Source organism: Panthera leo, chromosome C1, assembly GCF_018350215.1.
Source record: "Panthera leo isolate Ple1 chromosome C1, P.leo_Ple1_pat1.1, whole genome shotgun sequence".
NCBI classification, from domain to species: domain Eukaryota; kingdom Metazoa; phylum Chordata; class Mammalia; order Carnivora; family Felidae; genus Panthera; species Panthera leo.
The window spans coordinates 45,586,258-45,606,527 of record NC_056686.1 but is presented as its reverse complement, the minus strand read 5'-3'; the positions used below and the strand labels follow the sequence as shown (position 1 = coordinate 45,606,527).

Genomic DNA, 20,270 nt, shown 5'->3' with positions numbered 1-20,270 from the left:
AATATTTCTTACAGGGTTGGTTTAGTGATCATGAATTCCTTTACCTTTTATTTGGGAAATCCCTTATTTCTTCTTCTGTTCTGAATGATAGCCTTGCTGGATATAGTAGTATTCTTGGCTGCAGGGGTTTTTTTCTTTCAGCACTTTGAATGTATCATCTCACTCCTTTCTGGCCTGCAGTTTCTGCTAAAAAAATCAGTTGATAGCTTAATGGAGTTTCCCTTGCATGTAACTGTTTTATTTTGCTGCTTTTAAAATTCTCTCCTTGTCACTCTTTTTTTTGCCATTTTAATCACTATGTGTCTTGGTGTGGACCTCCTTGGTTTGATTTGGTTGGGAACTTTCTGTGCTTCCTGGATCTGAATGTGTTTCTTTCCCTACCTTCTGGAAACTTTCAGCTATTATTTCATCAAATAAATTTCTGCCCCCTCTTCTTTGTCTTCTCCTTCTGGGATCCTGATACAATGAATGTTAATGCACTTGATGCTGTTGCTAAGTTCCCTAAGTCTCTTCGTTCTCCCCCCACCCCCCACCATTCATCTTGCTTCACATTACTTTGTCCTCCAGGTCTCTGATCAGTTATTCTGCTTCCTCTAACCTACCCTTTATTCCATCTAATATATTTTTAATTTCAGTTATTGAGTTCTTCACCTCTGACTGGTTCATTTTTGTTTTCTCTCTTTGTTGAGGGTCTCACTGGGGTTCTCCACTCTTTTCTCAAGTCAGTATCCTTATGACCATTATTTTAAATTCTCTATCAAGCATATTACTTATTTCCATTTTGCTTATATCTGCTACTGGTTTTGTCGTGTTTTTTTTTCATTTGGGACACATTCTTGTCTCATTTTGTCTAACTCTTCATGTCTGTTTCTATGTGTTAAAAAGTCACGTACACCTCCTGCTTTTGAAAGTAGTGGGTTTATTAAGAAGAGGTCCTACAGTGCCCTGCAAGGTATTGTACCCTGTTCACCAGAACCTGGTGCAGCTGGGGTCTCTCCTTTGTGTGTTGCATGAACCTTGCTGCTATGGCTGAGGTGCATTTGGCTCAAGTCCAGTCATCTGCAATGGCTCCCTACCTGTTGTAGGCAAGATTTGGTCCCTGTGTTTTTAGGTCAGAATGGGGCTTCCTTGGGTTTGAGTTGACTCAGACCAGGCATTTGCTAGAGATGCAATAGCACTGAACTGCAGGACAGTTCCCCTGTGTTGTCCTGAGAAGCTTGTTGGTGGGCAGGGCCTGTAATCATACCAGATGTCTGCCCCCAGCCTGCTGCTGGGGCCACAGTCTGACTGGTATGTATGATTATCTTCCCCTCTCCTGGAGCAGTTTGTAGTGTGCTGGCCCCTGTTGGGTCTGCTTGCACACTGCCAGGCTTGTGGCACTGCTTTGGACAAGCTCCAGTCAAGTGCTGAAGAAGTCAACAGGAGGAGGCTGGGGTGGGTGTGGTGCCAACAAGGTCCACCCTCTGAGAGGGGACCTGCAACTTCGCAGGCTGGGTTGGAAGGGGCAGATCCACAGAAGTGCATGGGGGTGAGGCGATTGGTGTTAGCAAGCTAGGTGGAGAGTGTTCACTGCATTGGTTCCCATAGGTGTCAAGCTTGGGGGTAGGAGAGGAAATGGTGCCCACCTACTCCTTTCTTCCTGGAGAAGATCCCTGTCCTTCCAGCACATGTTCTGAAATTAGTAAATCTCCCTTACGCCCCAGGTGTTTTTTAAACTGTTGCTTCTATGGTGTATCCCCTTGGAACTATTTGTTGTGCTGTCTCTTTAAAGAAAAGGGCACTGCTTTTTCTAGCCCTCTTTGCTCTCCCAGAGTTGATGGCACTGTTTTTTTTGGTTTTTTTTTTTTTTTTTTTTTTTGATTGCACTGATTTTTAAACTTACAGGTGTTAAGCCCAACTGAATGTAAGAACTCATGAAATTTGGCCCCTCTAGTTTTCAAAGCTAAATGTTATTGGGGCGTGGGGTTCATCTTCCCCATGCCTGGGGTGTCTGTTTCTTTCCTTTCTCCTTGCCCACAGCATCCCTCCCTCCTTCCTCTGTACAGTCTTGAGGGTGGGTCTGTTTAGCTTCCTACAGTGACTCTGCCCTTCTGAGCCTCTTCCATATGGCCTCTTCTCTACATTTAGCTGTACAGAATCTGTTCTGCCAGTCTCCAGATTATTTTCTGGATTTTTTACACTGATGTGGGTGTTACCTAGTTGTATCCATGGGACCAGGTAAGCTTAGGGTCTTCCTACTCCACCATCTTCCCCGGCTCTTCCCCGCATCCTTTGCTACTAATGTTAAACACTAGTTAGATTTGTCTCATCTCACGGTAATGATTAATATTATTCACGTTTTAGAGGCAAGGAAACTGAGGCTTAGGAAGGGAAATGTGATTATAAGCAGGTTGATCTCTTGCTTCTGGTTTCAAATTTGGATCACCACACATCAGAGGTCAGCAAACTATGGCCTGTGGGCCAAAATAGCTGGCCACTTGTTTTTGTAAATACAGTTACAACAGCAGAGTTTAGTAGTTACCATAGAGATGATATGGCTTTCAAAGCTTAAGATATTCACAATCTGGCCTTGACACAGATTATCCAAATATACTTCTAGATGATATTTTAATTTTTTTGTAAAACATACTTGTCCAGAAAATGCTGACATTTCCATAAATGTTTTAGTTCAATCTTTATCTACTTGCTCAAAATATTTTTCTCCTCAGAAATGAAGATAAACTAAAAACTTGGAAGCCCAAGTTTCTGATGGCAAAGGAAAAGAAAGAGAAAAAAGGTGTTGAAGAATCTGAAAGGTAGGTACACAGGTGCATTTACATTATATCTTGTCTGCTGAAATTTACACCTCTTACTAGTTGTGTGACCTTCGGCAAGTCATTAAATTTGATTTTCACATTCCACATCGGTCATGTGAGAATAATAGCACCTACATCATAGTATAGTTGAGAGGATTAAAAGAGACAAAGAATATAAAAACGTAAAGTGCCACACACATTTATCTTCATCATTGTTGTCCATACTTTTGGTGGATAGGGAGTAAGGAAAACTTTCAAGCTAGCCTTTATCAAATGAGGAAAAACTTTCATCTTCTTTTAGGCTGTAAGAACTTTTCCTCTATAGATGGAACTTAAATTAATAATACACCAATTAGAACTTAAACTTTGAGAAACTGTGATCACATAACCAGATTAATTTCCCTGGAACACAATTCTAGCTATGACTACATTAGTGTTATAATTTAAAAAGTATATTGCAACTCAAGATCTAACCTTCATTCATGTGATTCGAGTTCCCAGAGTTGGCTATGGAGGAGGTGATGTTTTTACTGTCCCAGATGGTTACTATATGATCTGTGCTCTGGTCTTCTCAATTGTTAGGATAGGGCACTTTCCCCAAGACATCTATTAAACAGTCATTGAGCTGGGAACACTGTGTGATTTGTCTGCTCTAGGAAACCTGTCTAGAAAAGTACTATAAGGGAACCCCAAAAGGAAGCAGACATCTGTCTATATCAAATTTAAACTCAGAGGATGGCATAAAATGGCCATCTTTGGGTTTAGGCCGATGTAACTTTTCCCAAGTTGAAAAGATGTATTCAGAGACTAGAAAAGCATCTCTCCACCTAAACTTCATACTTTTACTTAGCATAGTAAAATAGAATTCCATGAGAGAAAGTATCAGTGAAATTGTTGACATCTCCTGCCCTGTCCCCTCCCTCTCGCAAAAATTTAGTATTTTAATGTACACATAAGTCTTTTCGGGAAACAATTTTCTAGTGCTTATTAAGTTCTTAAAACAAGCTGATATTATACTTTTATTTTCAACTGAGTAAATTTTACATTGCAGTTAGGGCTACCATATTCCTATTGATGTATCAATTTCTATGTCCTTTTTGTTCTTTTTAAAGTGATTTCTGTCATAACTTACTCTACCAACAAGAAATGTTTTCTATATTAGTTCAACCCTTTTATTATTCTCTATTTTATTATCTCTTTCTGAATCGATGATGACAAGTTTTCAGAGAAGTTGGGGAAGGATATAAAGCCATGCTATAAAGGCATAGAAATAGCCCACCTTCTAAGATGTTCCAAGATGTAGACTTTGTGTATGGGTGTGTGTGTGTATATGGAAAAGGTAGATTGGGGCCAGATTAGAAAATGCCCTGTGTACCACCCTAAGGAATGTGCCTTTATCTTATGGGCAGTAGAGACAGATGAAAGATTTTAAGCAAAAGATGACATGATCAATTACATTTTAGAAAGATGACTCTAGAGATCAGTATGCAGATGGATTTGAGAAAGGAAAGGCAAAAAGAAGATGGTATCTCAGGCAAGAAATGAAATGTGTCAGTGGCTGTAGTCTTGGGACAGAATGAAACAGATGCAGGAGACACTCCTGAATAAAACTAATATGACCTGCCTTTTTTCCTTCTGTCAATATATTAAACTGCTAAAAAAGCACCAATCCCCACATGAAAAGCAGGAAGGAGGAAATGGGAGGAGTTAAGAGGGTAATCAGTGTCTGCTGTATCTATCCCCTTTTATGTGCTGACAATTTTGCACCTATTTTGTGGCAACTTGCTTTATTTTCTTAATTCAGTTCTTCTCCAGAACCATTCTGCAAACAGGACAGGTCTCTGATTGAAACACAGAGATTTATGATTTTTGCAAACAAGTTAATTATACTTTGAAGTCTGATTTAGAAAAGTTTCTTGTTTAACCAATTTTATTTTACTCCAAATTATCTTGGTATCCAAAAAGAAACCACAACTTTTTAATTACAGGAAAAAGCAACTGGTATTACTCACCCTGCTCAGTTGTTCTGACACCCTGCTCTAAGTGGAAACATATATATATATATATACATATATATATAAGTTTCTATACACCCCTAGATATATAGGATTATATGATTTTATATAAAAGTATACATATACACACAAAATTATACCTGAATTTATCCTGAAGTAGAATGAGTTTATAGATTTGGAAACTTAAGTGTTTTATTATGGTACATTCAACTCTATCTGTGTATTTCTTGCCCCTTAATCTCCTAGAAATTTCTTTAGAACCAAGAAGCAAAACTTAGAAAAGATCAGAATGGAAAAAGAAGAAAAACGTTTCAGAGAACAATTTGAGGTATGTTCTCCTCTGAAGGTAAATATTAATTTAAAGTAGAAATTCCTCGCCTTTAATATTGTTAAAGATTCTACAAGAGTTTTGCACCTTTGCCTCTGGGGTAGATACGATCCACTACTGATACTGCTATTTCCTGATGCATTTCTATATGATCATGCCTTTGTACATGCTAGCCTCCTGGAAAAACTGCTGAGTTATTCTTTAAGGCTCGGTTCACATGTTACCCACTCTGCCTAACAGCCTGTGTATGTGTGTGTATTCTGAACTAAACTCGAGTCCTCACTGAAGGAGAGATTTTGTCTCATTCCTTGCTTCCCAGGTCCTCACATACCTGGATACAGTGTTCACTGAATGACTGAATGATTAGATAAACAAATGAATAGCTGAATGAGTGAATGAAGGAAGCAGTATCTAGGGCTCCTTGACTTTTTCTGTCATTAAGAATCCATGGAGGATTTCCTGAATTCCAAGGTTCAAACGGTTCTCCCTTCTGATTTCATATACTGTCACCAGGAGATTTTTTTAATTTAAGAAATATGAATAGCGTCCCAGATCCTGGATTGAGAATGTGTGCATCCTGCTCATAAAACTTGTCCAAGTCACTACTAATCCCCATTACCAAATGTATAAAGGTGAGGCTTCTTAACATGGCACAGAAACCTCTTCATGTCATACCTTTGCTTGTCTTTCTGGTTTTATTTCCTGCCATTCTTTATTTACCTTGTACTTCATGCTTTGGCAACAAACTATGCATAGTTCTGTCCTCAATCACCTGTCCTACTGTTCCCTTCCTCTAGGCATTTGCTTGTTCCATTCCAACTGTCTGGTACATTCTTGTTACTCTTCGCCATCTGACTAGCTCTTACTCATTTATCAACCTCCAGTTAGCTCATCTTCTCTCCTCCAGGAAGACCGACCCACACTTGCTCATTAAGGAAATTACTCTTCCTCTCTATACCTCTGTATTTGAGCTTATTACATTATTGCAATTATGTGTTCACCAATTAACCGATGAGCTCTTAGAGGACAGAATTATCTTTATATCCATGTGTGGAACAGAATAAAATTACCTTTATAAATGTCCAAAAATGTTTTTGGACTGGATAAAAAAAGGAATATACATGACTTCCTTGTAATCATTCATAACTCCTGCTTTTTTAATAGAGTGTGTGCAAGTGGGAAAGAGGGGCAGAGTGGGGAAGAGAGAGTCTTGAGCAGACTGCACCCTCAGTGTGGAGCCTGACCCAGGGCTCAATCCCATGAGGTGAAGCAAAATCAAGAGTTGGGATGCTCAACCGACTGAGCCACCCAGGTGCCCCAGTAACTCCTGCTGTGGACCAAAGCTGATTAGAGTTATTATATCTAGAAACTGATGAAATTATTTACTGCAACTGTGATGTTAGTAGTTTAGGTGAAAGACCCTACATTCCGTCTAGTACTTTTCTAACTATATTTGTGACTGTCTCATATGGGACAGAAATTCCCATTGTCCCGTGTGTATGATTCTATTCCTTATTACCTGTGGTGGGTTTTCTTACATCATTAGAAAAACTATGCCATTTCAGTAATTTTTATTCAGCTAAAATCGTGTAAGATTAGTGCCTCATTTGTACTATGGACTGAGGGTACAAAGGATGAATAAAACTGTCTTCCATTTTATAAGACAATATGTTTATTAAATGCTGTAACAGGAGTACATACAAAGTGGTGCAATTAAACAAAATTACACATGGCAGTCGTGAAAGTCTTCATGTTAAGAGAAAAAGATACTTCAGGTATGAAAACCACATGAGCAACGGCCTGGAAATATAAAAGGTACATGGTATATTCAGGATCATCCTATAGCTTGATGTGGCTTCATTAACAGGGCAGAAATGACAGTCTGCAAAGGACCCTGAATATCAAGCTGAGAAATGTGGATCTTAGTGTGCAAGTAATGAAGAATCTTTAGAACTTGACAGAAAGGAAAGTGACCTAATCAGATGTTCATGTTAAGAAATCACTGTATTCATAGTGAACAATGGCCTAGAAATCAGGGAGGAAACTATTACTTTGTTGGACAAAAGCAAAATCTATCTTGTGAATCAGATCCCATCATTTATCATCCAAATTGACATTTCCGAGAGTAGGAGGTAAGTATGTGTAGAGATATTAGGTATAAACAGGCTGTCCTGAGCAGAGGGAGGTGTCCGGCCACTCTAATTTGGTGAAGCAGAGGTCTGAGTCACCAGATTTCAATACATTAGAAGGTGATGCACCTATAAATGTATAGGCTGGCTAGTTTATCACACACCTTAAGGTCAGACTTTGAATTCCTCCTCAGTTTGTTTCACAAACGCCTGTCTTTTGACCACAGAAGGAGAGTGGGAATTAGCCCCCATTCCTACTACTTTATACATAAGCCCAGAGAGGAAGGGTAGAAGGAGTGCCACCTAGCAAAGCTAGGTATGTAAGAACATTATAAACTCTAAAGTGCTACACAGATTTTTCTCTTTCCCTCTTATTTTTTAAACTTCTCCATTCCTGAGTTTGGGGGTAACTTTATTACTGGAATGGTTAACATACCTATTTCTTTACACCCATGTTAGAGACCTCTCATCCACCAAAATTTATTCTAGTACAATTAGATAACAGGGATGAAAATACTTTGAAAATATGATTATACCAAATTAAATGTAAGACTGTGGCATTTTACTATTATTTTATGTCCTCCATCAATTTTGTTAGAATAAAAACTATGCACACATAGTCTGACTAGTAATTTCTTGTTTCAGTATGATAAAGAGATTACTGTCATCAACACAGCAGTGGCACGTTCCAGGAATTCCAGAAATGGAATGTTTGATTTGCCAATAACCCCTGGAGAAGAACTGCAAGTCATTGACACCACTGAAGAAAATCTAGTGATTTGTCGCAATTCTAAAGGCAAATGTAAGTTACTGGCTTATCACCCATAAGATTTCAGTCACTGTTGAAGAAAAATCTGAAAGCATTCTATACCTTTGAGACTAGTAATAGTGATTTTTGTTTCTATAGATGGATATGTACTACTTGAACATCTAGATTTCAAGTAAGTGGTTTGATTTTATACTACAAATCATGAATCCTAAATATAAAAGTGTTGTGTATGTCAGTCTCAAAGAAAGACTACCCAATTTATTTAAATTCCGGAAAAGTTTTAAGGATTACTTTGGTATTTTTATGCTCTGTATAGAAGTCTGATAACAGGAAACGCAATAATAGTCTCTTGCAAACTGGGTAAGAAATCTACCACTCACTACTCCGTGGGCCTCTACCTTTCTGTTTTCTCAGGCATCAAGGTTGGTCGCCTTAGGAAGATGAAGCTCCAGGTGCAGGGGCTCCACTAGGAAGGACTAATCTGAGACCTTAGTTCTGCCTCACCTGTTTCAATTCACAGGTCAATTGGGATGGTGGGATCTGTGGAACTGGAGAAGAGAAAAACAAATCCTCCATATTTAGATGTTGGTTTTACTCCTAAATGGTTATCTTTCAATGTCTATTTCAGTATCTATTTCACTGCTGGCTCAAGAGAATGTGAAACTGTGTGTGTTAGCATTTGAGCACTTATTTAATGAGCCATAGCCAAAGTTAGAAATCATGCCTTATGGCACCTAGGCAGTTGTGCAGATGGTTAGTTTGCTTCTAATATTAGTATACGAGTGTTTCTAATTTCTAGAAGATGTTGTGCATTTAAATTGCATGTAATTCTGAAAAATAAATAATGTAACCAAGGTCTTTTAAATACTCAGATTTAAGGTATAATCTTGAATGTAATTATGGCTCAGTCTTTAAAAAAAAAAAAAAAAATCAAGGTAAAAGTAAGTGTCCTTCTGCTTTATCCGAAAACCAAAATCAGACAAATGCTATTCAATATTGGCTTCCTTGGGGAACAGAATGCTAAAAAGCAATTTATTCCTAAAGGAAGAGCCTAAATTAACACAATTTTATATATATACTGTCAGTTTAAAACATCCTGTCATCCAAGTAAGAAAAATAATTCTATGCCTGAATACCTATTCAAATAGAATTAATGTTATTTACAGTTCCACTTTCTTGTTTTTACATGATGTGCACTGCCTGTCCATGAGATAAATTGTACATAGGCATACAGCTGTTTTAAGTGGCTTCTTCAGCCCTGAAAAACCGAACAATTCTGCTCGATTGTTTAGACAGGCTGAGTCTAGTCTACAAGGGTGTAATGGAATTTGTCTCATGACCTAATTCTTTAGACTATGAAACTATTTTTTTAAGCTTCTAGGTTCTTTTATCTTCTTTCTCATGTTCCAAATGGCACTCACCAATAAAGGCCAAGCATAAAAAGTATCCATTAGAGGAAAGGGGAATGTGGCAGCAGGGTAGGAATAGTCTAGGCTTACCTCCTCCCATGAATGCAATGGGTAACTATCAAATCGTCCTAAATACCCCAGAAATCAATCTGAAGACTGGCAGAACAAACTCCCCAACTGAAGGTGGAGAAGAGGCCACGTCAAAGAAGGTGGGAAGGGCCAGAGACAAATGGATTGCAGTCGCTACAGTGGGTAGGGCCACCTGCAGGAATTAGCACAGTGCCACACTCACTACCTCACTTGCTGACAACACCGAGCCCCACCTCCCCATGTTCTAGAAGAACTACTTTCCCAGTCAGCTTGCTTCAGGCCGTGTGGCCGGCTCCCTCCCCCAGGAGCTGGGCCCAAACCCCTGGCGACACCACGTCTCCAGCCCATTCCAACCTGGGAGTTTTGTGTGGCCTCGGTTCCTGTGGCAGCAGACTTAGTTAAAACGCACCACATTCTGGCCTGGGACACTGCCCGCAACAGGCAAAGAGCCTCTGCAGACTACTGGCCTGAAGGCTAAAGCAGCCCGGGCACACACAGTACACAGCAGTGACCCTCCTGGAAGGGCAAGAGAGGACCCCTTCTTCACAAAGCTATTAGGCTGAAGACCAGGAGACGTCACAAGAATTTTTCCCAAATGAAAGAACCAAGACGAGCCACAGCTGGAAACCTAACCAAAATAGATACAAGTCACATGCCTGATGAAGCAATGATCATAAGCATACTCACGGGACTTGAGAGAAGACTGGAAGGTATCGGTGAGACCCTTAACACAGAGATAAGGAATAACACAGCAGAAATAAAGGGCTCAATCCATAGACTGGGAATACATTGCTGCTTGGACCCCCCTGAATTACAGCTACTCCATGAGAGGCCAGCACAGCCCTCTCGCACACTCCAGGGAAAAGACCTATTGCTGTGGGCACTGTAGAAGATGAGGCTACGTATGGCCTGTGGACAAGGAGGTGAGTGAGAGGCTGAGCAGAGACCTCTCCTCCAACAATCCTGTGCAGAAGAGTCAGAAATCATGTACCCATCTTGCCACCTCATCACACAGTCACTTGTTCTGATTCAGTAGCTCAGCTCTGAGCCTCACTTGCCTCAGTAAAACAGGGCTACTCTGTCTCCCTCTCTGCCCCTCCCTGGCTCACACGCTCTCAGAAATAAATTTTAAAAAGGCTGATAACACTCAACCTGTCTACTTCACAGTGTTATCAGGCTGTCCTATTAATGCAATAATACAAATGTGTCCTAAAATCCTTAATGTGCAATACTGTGTACATATTATTTTGATACCTGGTGTTTTCTGTAGGTGGAAGATGTTAGAAACAAGAATATGGTTTTGAACATTCAAATCTTAAGACTTGAAAGAATGGCTGGGATGTTCTAGGTAAATTGAATATTTTGTGTTTTTAAAATATAAACTACCTAATTACTATTTATTGATATGGAGTATGTTTTTAGGAAGAATAACTGCTTCTATCCATAACTAATGTTATGTATCTATTTCACTAATTTCAGCCACATTTCTCCCATTCTTTAAATCACAGCATTCAAACCAAGTATCTCATTATTTATCTATGAGGTTTATTAAGGTCAACACTGTAACTAATACTTGAGTGCTATCAAAGCAGATGCCATCTGTCTCCTACAAACCCTAACCTAGCATAAAACTTCAATAGAAAGATGGACTTTTTAATTTTATATAAAGACAACAGCATCCAAATGTACTTGACCTTAAAGGAGGCTAACATTGGCACACTCAACTTCACGTAGGGGCCAGGCCTCCAGCAACCTGTATGCCTGCCCCAACAAGACCTTCCCTTCCTCCTTTTGAGAACCTCTGAATTGCTTGCTCTTCCAAGAGGACAGAGCTTTCTCTTGACCAGGCCCTCTCCTGTACATCTTCAAAACTTTTGAAAGAATAGGAAGAGAAAAAAATGAATATATAATAACAAATTCCTAAGAAGTGCTTCTTTGGGGACAAAAGAGTAGGGATTATTTTTTCTTCACCTTCTTCAAACTTCCTGTACTTTACAAATTTCCTACAATAAGTATCCATACCCATGCAATTGAAGAAACAAAAGAAAAACATTTTAACTAATAAAAGCAAATCTCTTTAAAGTTTGTAGAAGGCAAATTGAAATCTTACATGTTTTTCAAGCAGATTACCATACAGTATTTTTCAGATAGTTGCATTTAGAGAAGTATGAGTGGCAACCATTTTAAGTACATAGGCTCACATCTACATTGTTCGTTTTCTACCCTACAAAGCCTTTAGTGTAAAATTGTTGTTTTTTACACTGAGGTCCTTTCCCTTCCTATCCGATGGTTGGGGTTAGCAGATTTTTTTCCTCTGTGATTTGTATGCACTGGTGTTATTCCTGTAAAATTAAGGTCCCTAGCCAGTTGACTTTTCATCACAGGGGCCCTTAAAATAAGAAGAGGAAAGCAGAAGAGCCAGCCAGTCAGAGAAAGGTAGTGACAGAAGAGGCAGGAGAGATTCAAGCATGAACCACCACCCCCCACCCCGCCATGGCGGGCCTTGAAGCTAAAGGGAGCCACAGGCTAGGGAATGATGGTGGCCTCTAGAAGCTGCGAATGATCCCTAGCCAATAGCCACACAAGAAATGGGATTTCAATCCCATAGCAGCATGCACCGAAATTCTGCCAACAATCTGAAGCAGCCTTGAAACAGACGATTCCCCAGAGCCCAACCCTACCAGTGCTTTTGTGACCTTGTGTCACAGCCTGTGTGACCTGAAGAAGCAACACCAAACTTCTGACGTACAGAACTGTAAGATATTAAACTGGTGTTAAGTCACTGGTTTATAATAATTTGTTATGGCATCAATAGAAAATACAGTGGCTAAAGTTAGAAACTACAATGTACAACAAAAAGTAGTACGAAATCTTCAAGGAATCACAGGTGATCTTTTCCTTCAACAGCTTTCTCTCTATTAACTGATGTGTAGAATATTAGCTTAATGACTGAGCAGAAACAAAAATAGCTTTCACATTAACCAGAGACTTTAATTTGATCTCGTGAAAAAAGCTTATAAGCAATCAGGATGCTTTTCTCTTTTGTGTTTGTTACCTGTGAATACGCACAGTGCAAATATGAATCAGGGAGAACCTAGAAGTATGAAGTGCCATGTACTTCAAGATGACAGCTTCACCACGTGGTTACTGGAAGACAGAGCCTTCTCACTGATCATTCGACACCCACAAAAAAATACCTAACAAACAAAACTGAAATTTGAATCTCTGGTTATTAAAACACAAAAGCACTCCAAGTCAGGGCTTTTTTCTTTTTCTTCCTGAAATCGTAAAAAATGATCCCAATTTCAACAGTTTTAAAAAGATTTTTTAATAGGTTACCAAGTGCTTCAACAGGTCAATGTGTCAGTCAATGGGATTTTTTGTTTTCTTTTTCAAAGATAGGCTAGGCAAGAATGAACACAGGATGCTCTTAAAATTTTTTGGAATAATAGCCAATCTTGTATTTTCTTGATTGTCATGGTGAAAACCTAATGGCTATCAACTTTCAGTTTTATTTGTTGCACTTAAAACCCACCGTATGATATTTCAGCATATATGACAAAGAACACAGGAGTTCTTCTTAAAACATTTTTTAGATTACTATGCTGAGAGGTCACAGTTCTCTAACAATTTCACATTAAACACACAAAACATTATACAGCCATACATATTTGTGAACAGTCTTGAAAGAAAGCTGTGTTTTGGTACATTAAGGCAGATTCAGCCAACATTTTAAGTTCTGAATACATGTCGCCACAAAAGACAAATTCGACATTTGAATATTTGATATTTTCAGGAAATTTTAAGTCACTTAAAATACCATAATTTGGTATTCTGGTGTAACTGTGGTCTTAAACATTTTTTCTTACCACGTAAGACTTAGCTAAAATCAAGATACTCATCCCATCAGTATCAAAGATACCTATTTAAAAAAAAAAAGGAAGGGATCCTACCTTAAATAGGATGATAAACCCTGTGTTTAAGTGAGGGCCTTCAGTTTCTCACACGTCTGTGAGGTAGGCTATTGTCCACATTTTGTAGATGAGAAAACACAACCAAACCGAGAATCAGATTCCAAATTAGATTTTTGTTCTTTGCTCTGCACTATTTCTTGCCTTCACAAACATGTTAAAGGGCTGAAATATAAAGATTGCTATTAATTTTAAAAACATGAGAAAGCAGCCAACATTTTGCCAAAGTGACTTAAAAAGTAAAGCAATGTAAAAGGAATAGAAAAATACATCCAGTGAACAGCTTCTGACAGGGGAAGGCCTGGCCACAGAAGCCTGAAAACAAAACAAACAGGCAAAAAAGCACACAAAGTAACCATCTGTGAAGGGCAGATGGAAGGAAAAAGGAGAGGAATTAGAAAAAAGATAGTTCAAATTTTTGACTCATTATGACTATTCCTCTAATTTGAGAAGGCACAATTAAGGTGTATTTGTTTACAACAATGGATCTAGTTCTTTTTCCATCCCGGAAAATGTCATCGATCTTGAAGAATGGCCTTTCTTTTTAACAAAACTAACTGAAAAGGCATTTTTGGCCGTGAAAAATAAATGCTTACGTTAGCAGCAAAAAATTAACTATGCAGTTCTCCTTGAAGAGAACATTCCTATTCCTTCTTGAAATTTTACATCAACACACAGTAGTTAACCTTCAAAAAAGTCACATGTATGAACCTCCTCAAAATTCTATCTACGTTCAGAAAAATTTCCATGCTAGGATATTCTACAAATACTTAAGTTTTTGTCCTGGAAAAAGCACACTACTCTAGGGTTTCCTTAATTGCACTTTAAATGTAACTGAAATTTACCTCCCTTGCTTGTCCGAATAATCATAAGCTACTTCCCTAAGAGCTAAACTGCTTTAGATATAAATGGTAATTACTGAAGGTCACATCAGAGTCATGGCCACAAGCTGGCACTGCTGTACGAGGCTGGCGGTAAACACGGACGCTGGCTCCCACCAATAGTGAAAGCCCACAGTCTGCTTGCTAACTTTGAGACCTAACCTGATTCTTATCAGGTCGTGGCTGAGAAAGTTCAACTCAAACGCAAGCCAGTCTAGACTGTGAGTGCTATTATTCGTGCTATTTCTGTTCAGTGGCATCAAATGTATCACGATTATATGTGGAAGAGCTAGTAAGGATGCCAGCAACTTGTTTAAGGAACGTATCATTTTGAAAGCTCATCAAACACGTTACATTTTAAACTTTTGTAAGATCTGGGAGACTATCAAGCCCATAATTAGGTAGTCTGTGAATAGAAATATACTCTATGAAAATAGTGTTACTCATCTAAATACACATACAAAATGAAAAATTATCAACCTGTATATGAAATTTAGGGAAGCCCAATTCAGATATCAGTCAAAAACTATGATAAGTTAAGTTAGGGGCTGGGGCCAGTCTTCCTTTTTATAAAAGCTTGTGCTTAGAATTATCTAAGTAAAATGATTCATGCCTAAAAGTTTTTCTAGTATTTTGTAAGCACCTCAATAACTCAGAAGTACTTTTAAATATCAATATGCTAATCATAAATACTTCAGATAATTTAGTTAGTACAATCAACCAGTTCAAATAATTAAACTAAGAAATATTCAATTAAGACTATTTTATGTCACTCTAAGACTTGAAAGCAATCTATCTGATTTATCTTTATTACTCAGCTACTCACATGTTTCAGTGAGTCACCGGGTCTCCCCTGGAGGCAGGTGGCATACACAGAGCCATGATCATCGCTGAATACATGTACGGCATTAAAGCTTTCTGAAGGGCTCTGTGGTCCTGCTTCCTCATCTGGAAAATGGTTACCTCGCAAGGTTACTGTAATGTATTAAATAAGTTAATAGATACGGTCTGGGGATCTAAAAGTCACTATAAAAATGTTTGGAACACTTCCAACACTTCAAATTAGTCATATTTTGCTTATGCTAAGTGCATATGATGTTTTAGCATGTTTGGTTTTCTGTATGACTTTTGCCATTTGTATTCCAGAGGGCAGTTATATTAATTTTTTTTTCAAGTATTTACCTTTAAAATGATTCACGGAACAAATACAGAACATTCACACTATAAAACCCCTAAATATATACAAAGTGAACACTAACACAAATCACATTAAAAAAAAGGCAAAGACAGAACTTTAAAGCTCAAAGGTACCTCAGAGGCCTTTTAGTCTTTTCCTCCCACTTTAGAGGTTACAAACTGAGGTCAACATAGGTGTGACTTACTAACATTGCACATATCCCTCATCCAGAGTTTCTAATAGAGCCTCTGAGAATTATTACAATAAATTACATTCCCCATTTAAAAAGTCACAGAGTGACAGAATGACCAGGTAAAGAAATGCCAGAATGAAAAGGTGGAGTTCTTTAAAAACGAAAACGGACAAAACTGTGAAGATGTTTAGCATTTAGATATTGAGATTTCACAGCCATTACCAGGATTTAAATTCTTAACCAGTGAATAGACAAAGATACAGTGTCCATGGTAGGCACATTCTAAGCTTTTCTATTTTATAAATGGAAGATACAGTGCTTATATTAACGGAGCATACTGCACATTAGAAGCAACAAATTCAAACAGTCAAAAAACCTGTAACTTTTTTTTTATGATTATTTTCTCAATTATGTCTCATCTACTATAAAAAACCCAGTTTATGTTCCCTGAGTACAAACTGGCTAGAGAATAAGAAAAAGCAAGCCCACAATTACGTAACTATTACGGGAACCCTATTTGCAGAAAATGGAGAATTGTCTGTACTACCTACAGCCAATTCCCTTACACAGAAATACCATTACTTCTGATTAATTTGGGCTCCTATATTCTTCTTATATTTGGCTAATATCAAGGAACGCAAACACTTGAGGTTACAAAAGTGTCTCAAAAGTCTGTTGTTCAAAACAAAAACCCAACTTCAAATAGTTTGCTTACCTCCCTATTCAATCCAAGATGTTATCTGGTTCCTACATTAAAAGATAACAGCAATCAGATCCAAATATGATGTCCTATATAAAAGTATTTACAAAATTTTCACTGACTACACATTTGGAAATTGAGAATCAATGTCTTGAACTCACCGCCCACAGAGCCATAAGCATTAGTCACTAGTCTCTTAGGCCTTTTCTTTTACAAGTAATCTTGTTTAAGGTTTTTTAGCTATCAGTTCAACACAACACAGAATAAATTCTCCCAGTTACCACAACCTGATTTAAGAAGATCAAGGTGCTATGAAACACATCCCACACACACACACACAATTCTGTTTAGTCCAGCATTTATCCACAGGTTAAAATGAAACTTTTCTGATTTTGAACCATATTCTCTCCAACAACTGATGAGAAAAGAGATCTTAATTCTATTCTTAACTACTCTAATTATAGCAACCTGGGACAAAGTATTTTCCCAAGTTGCCTTTTCCCAAAGGATATTAAGTTTAAAATATAGTTAATTTGGGCAAAGCAGGGTTAAAGTTAAATGGTTTTCTTTTTTTTTCACTGAAGGACGTTTCAGTGTCTTTAATGTTCGTAATCTTTTGTCATCCTCAAGCAGGAGAGGAGCATGTAACATTTTCCAAATTTGCTCAATGGACTCGTTTTTCAGCAGACCACCTCAAGGGAATCAGTTTGGGAGTGCTATTGTAGAACTTATGGAGTCCATTTCCATGATGTGACTAAGTCTTTATAACCTAATAACAGAAGCTCTCCTCCAGAATCTTTTTTTTTTTTTTAATGTTTATTTTTGAGAGAGAGAGAGAGAGCACACTTGGGGGAGGGGCAGAGAGAGAGGGAGACACAGAATCCAAAGCAGGCTCCAGGCTCTGAGCTGTCAGCATAGAGCCTGACAAGGGCTTGAACCCATGAACTGTGAGATCATGACCTGTGCTGAAGTCAGATGCTTAACTGACTGAGCCACCCAGGCATCCCTCTCCTCCAGAATCTTAACTGGAAATTCCTCCTATCCCAGATCTAACTACCACATACCACAGCTACAGTTAACCAGCTTACAAGACTGAAATGTGGGAATTTAGCAACTGATTCTTTCCCTCTTCTAATTAGCAACAAAAGCTTCCTAGGACAATGTTCTAGCCCCTTTTATAGAAGCTGGACTGAGCCCCCTGCAATCTTCTCTATGCAAAGCAATTTACTACACCTTCTAGATTCACAGAGTAGCTGTACTTTAAAATTTAAGCATACAACAACCCAAACTGCAACCCTGGTTCTCCTAAAATTCAACAGGTAACCATCAGAGTGTGAAAATAGTAAATATTTTTAATTCTCAATAAACATGATAAACATCCATATAAAATAATTTTGATGTAAGTTTTTAATATGTGACTACACTACAGTGGCTAAAATGCCACTGTAGTCCTTGCTGCTGCTTTTCCACCTTCAAAATTATTAGGGATTTTGTCCCTGGGGATAGGACTCCTCAGATTAACTCCTTATTTCTAAGGTCACCCATTCATAGTCAAGCAAATATTATGAGGCGGCCCTGTTTTTCCCAAAAGAGGTATTTACACATTTAGAGAGGCCAAAATTATGCCCTAAGCAAAATACACAGCCAGACTGCTTTCCCTGTAAAAACAACTACAGAAAGTACCCTTTGATGCCACTAGATGGCAGTCTTTCAAAGACTTAAACTTAAAACAGTTTAATGTAAACCCACCCCTCTTTCCTAAACTGGTGAACAGATTCTTTTCAATATTAAGTCAGATTTAAAAGTTCTTAACACCATTTTAAAAAAGTCCTATAAACCAATATGATGTGACACACTACAAACTCCTGACTCAAAACTACTTAAAGACAGACATGCTGATCTTCCATAAACACAAGAGGAACTTATCCTAACATTTTCATTTGCTTCTAGGTAGAAAACATCATTTTTGGCAAAGAGAAACTTGGTTTTCAAGAGCTTAATCTGTTCTGGGGTAAGTCAGGTGAATGAGAGTGTTAATTACAACACATTAAACAAATGAATAGATAAATACAAATTAGATAAATTACACATAATTTAAAAATTAAATACTTTCACTAAAACAATATAAGCAATGAGCTATTATCTACTGTGCTGTATATAGATAGGTTTCTTTTTAAACTTTAAAAAATAAAACCTGCACAAGGCAAAACAAAGAAACTGTTTGGTTTTCCTTTAAAAGCACTGGTGTGTGAATACATATTTGTATATATGTAAACAACACACATTTATTTGAGAGTTTTTTTTGTTTTGTTTTTTTTAAATGTTTAAGGCTTCCCTACCCAAACAGCCTCAACAGTCAAGGTCAGAGACTATTAAGCTTTGGAAGTACACAAAAGCCCTTAGGGCCAGAACAGTATTTTCAAACTGGATGGCTAGAACCAAGATAGAGAACAAAGAAAGGGAACCAGAAAAAAGCTAAGTCAATCAGCTACTAAGGATCAAACCACAAAGACAATGGTAGTGGGAAGGTTAGGGAGGGGAACAGCTGCTATGACAAATTTGAACTTCAAATGAAGAATGAGCATTGTGGGATACAACAGGACAGACACAAAACTCTCCACCACATACATTAAATCCAAGATAAGAGTTCTCTTTTAAGGGACTATTGATATTTTGCTTTGTTTCATTTAACTGTCTACTTTATCATGCTTAGTGAAATACAAAAATTAATGGAGCCAAAAATAATTTGAGAAAGGTACTTTTGAAGGCATGTTTTAAAATGATGTTAAGGTTTTTCTAAAAATGATATAACATTTATGAAAAACACAAAAGTTGTTGCCATTCTGGATGTTCCAATACTGAGTAGAACACTGAAGGCTCTTAAGATAATTATTCAAGGAAATCTCCTAGCCAGTAGCTGATTATAGCTGTTTTTAAGGAACCTGGAAAAACCAGTTACCTGTTTCAGGACCACAGCCCTTCTGTTAAACAATAGGCAGTATCTGCAAACACTAAAGCCACTAGAAGAACTTGGCTTCTGAAATTTGGGGGACAAGCCTTTAAGATTTCAACATTTAAATACTAACTTATATGGCCGTATTATTTTTGTTAATCTTCTTGTGCAAGAGAACGGGATGCATCAACACAACTTAAAGCCTGCTTCACTTTTTAGGAAGTAAACTGGATTTACCTACATTAAATAGTAGAGCAAAGAGGTGTTGCCAAACTATCCTTTGATGAGACGGTTCACCGGTGAAGGTGCATTAATCATCTGTAGTGAACTCACAATTTTAAATTAACAATCTTCACCGACATTCACCTACTAAAGATACTGCCTATGAATTCATCACAGGCAAAACAGAATTACAGATGTCTACAGGTAAATAAAATGTCAGACGTTTTTTGTTTTCAGTAATGTCAATGGCATTGAGTGTCCCCTGGAAATATTCATGACTCTCAATCAGTATTCCAGAGGATGTGATACCCATAAGTAAAATAATGATTTTAAGAATATATCTGATTTTCACAGTGCAATAACAAAGACAAACTAGAGAAACATCATCAACGGGCCAAAGTAGTGATCAGACTAGCACACATTTCAAAAAAATCCATGGTGTGACTGCCTAGGCGAGGTGAAACAGAAGACAGTGTGCTTCCTGTCAAGGAGCCAGTAAGAGAGCCAGAGAGTGAATGACTCTCTGCTGTTACAGAATCAAAACTTGATCTGGGTCTGTGTAAGCCAGCAGCGGAACAGGAACGCTGAGGTGTTGACGAACCAGACCTCTGCTCCATCACCTCATCTGAAACGAACCA

At 38.0% G+C, this 20,270-nt stretch overlaps 2 protein-coding genes across 5 annotated transcripts in view; one reads left to right on the top strand and one right to left on the bottom strand.

Moving 5' to 3' along the window:
• FYB2 (FYN binding protein 2) overlaps positions 1-11,476 on the top strand; it is a 130,445-nt gene extending 118,969 nt beyond the window's left edge. For all 4 annotated transcript variants that reach the window (XM_042951744.1, XM_042951745.1, XM_042951747.1 and 1 more), the window contains 5 exons: positions 2,709-2,795; positions 5,057-5,138; positions 7,913-8,069; positions 8,175-8,208; positions 8,451-11,476. In XM_042951744.1, the coding sequence (XP_042807678.1) occupies positions 2,709-2,795; positions 5,057-5,138; positions 7,913-8,069; positions 8,175-8,208; positions 8,451-8,472 (382 nt within the window). In that variant the 3' untranslated portion in view covers positions 8,473-11,476. The remainder of the gene's footprint in view (positions 1-2,708; positions 2,796-5,056; positions 5,139-7,912; positions 8,070-8,174; positions 8,209-8,450) is intronic.
• Positions 11,477-17,400: 5,924 nt separating this feature from the next.
• Positions 17,401-20,270, bottom strand: part of PRKAA2 (protein kinase AMP-activated catalytic subunit alpha 2) — an 80,387-nt gene continuing 77,517 nt past the window's right edge. Inside the window, exon 9 of the mRNA XM_042951742.1 lies at positions 17,401-20,257. Coding sequence (XP_042807676.1) covers positions 20,019-20,257 — 239 coding nt within the window. The 3' untranslated portion in view covers positions 17,401-20,018. The remainder of the gene's footprint in view (positions 20,258-20,270) is intronic.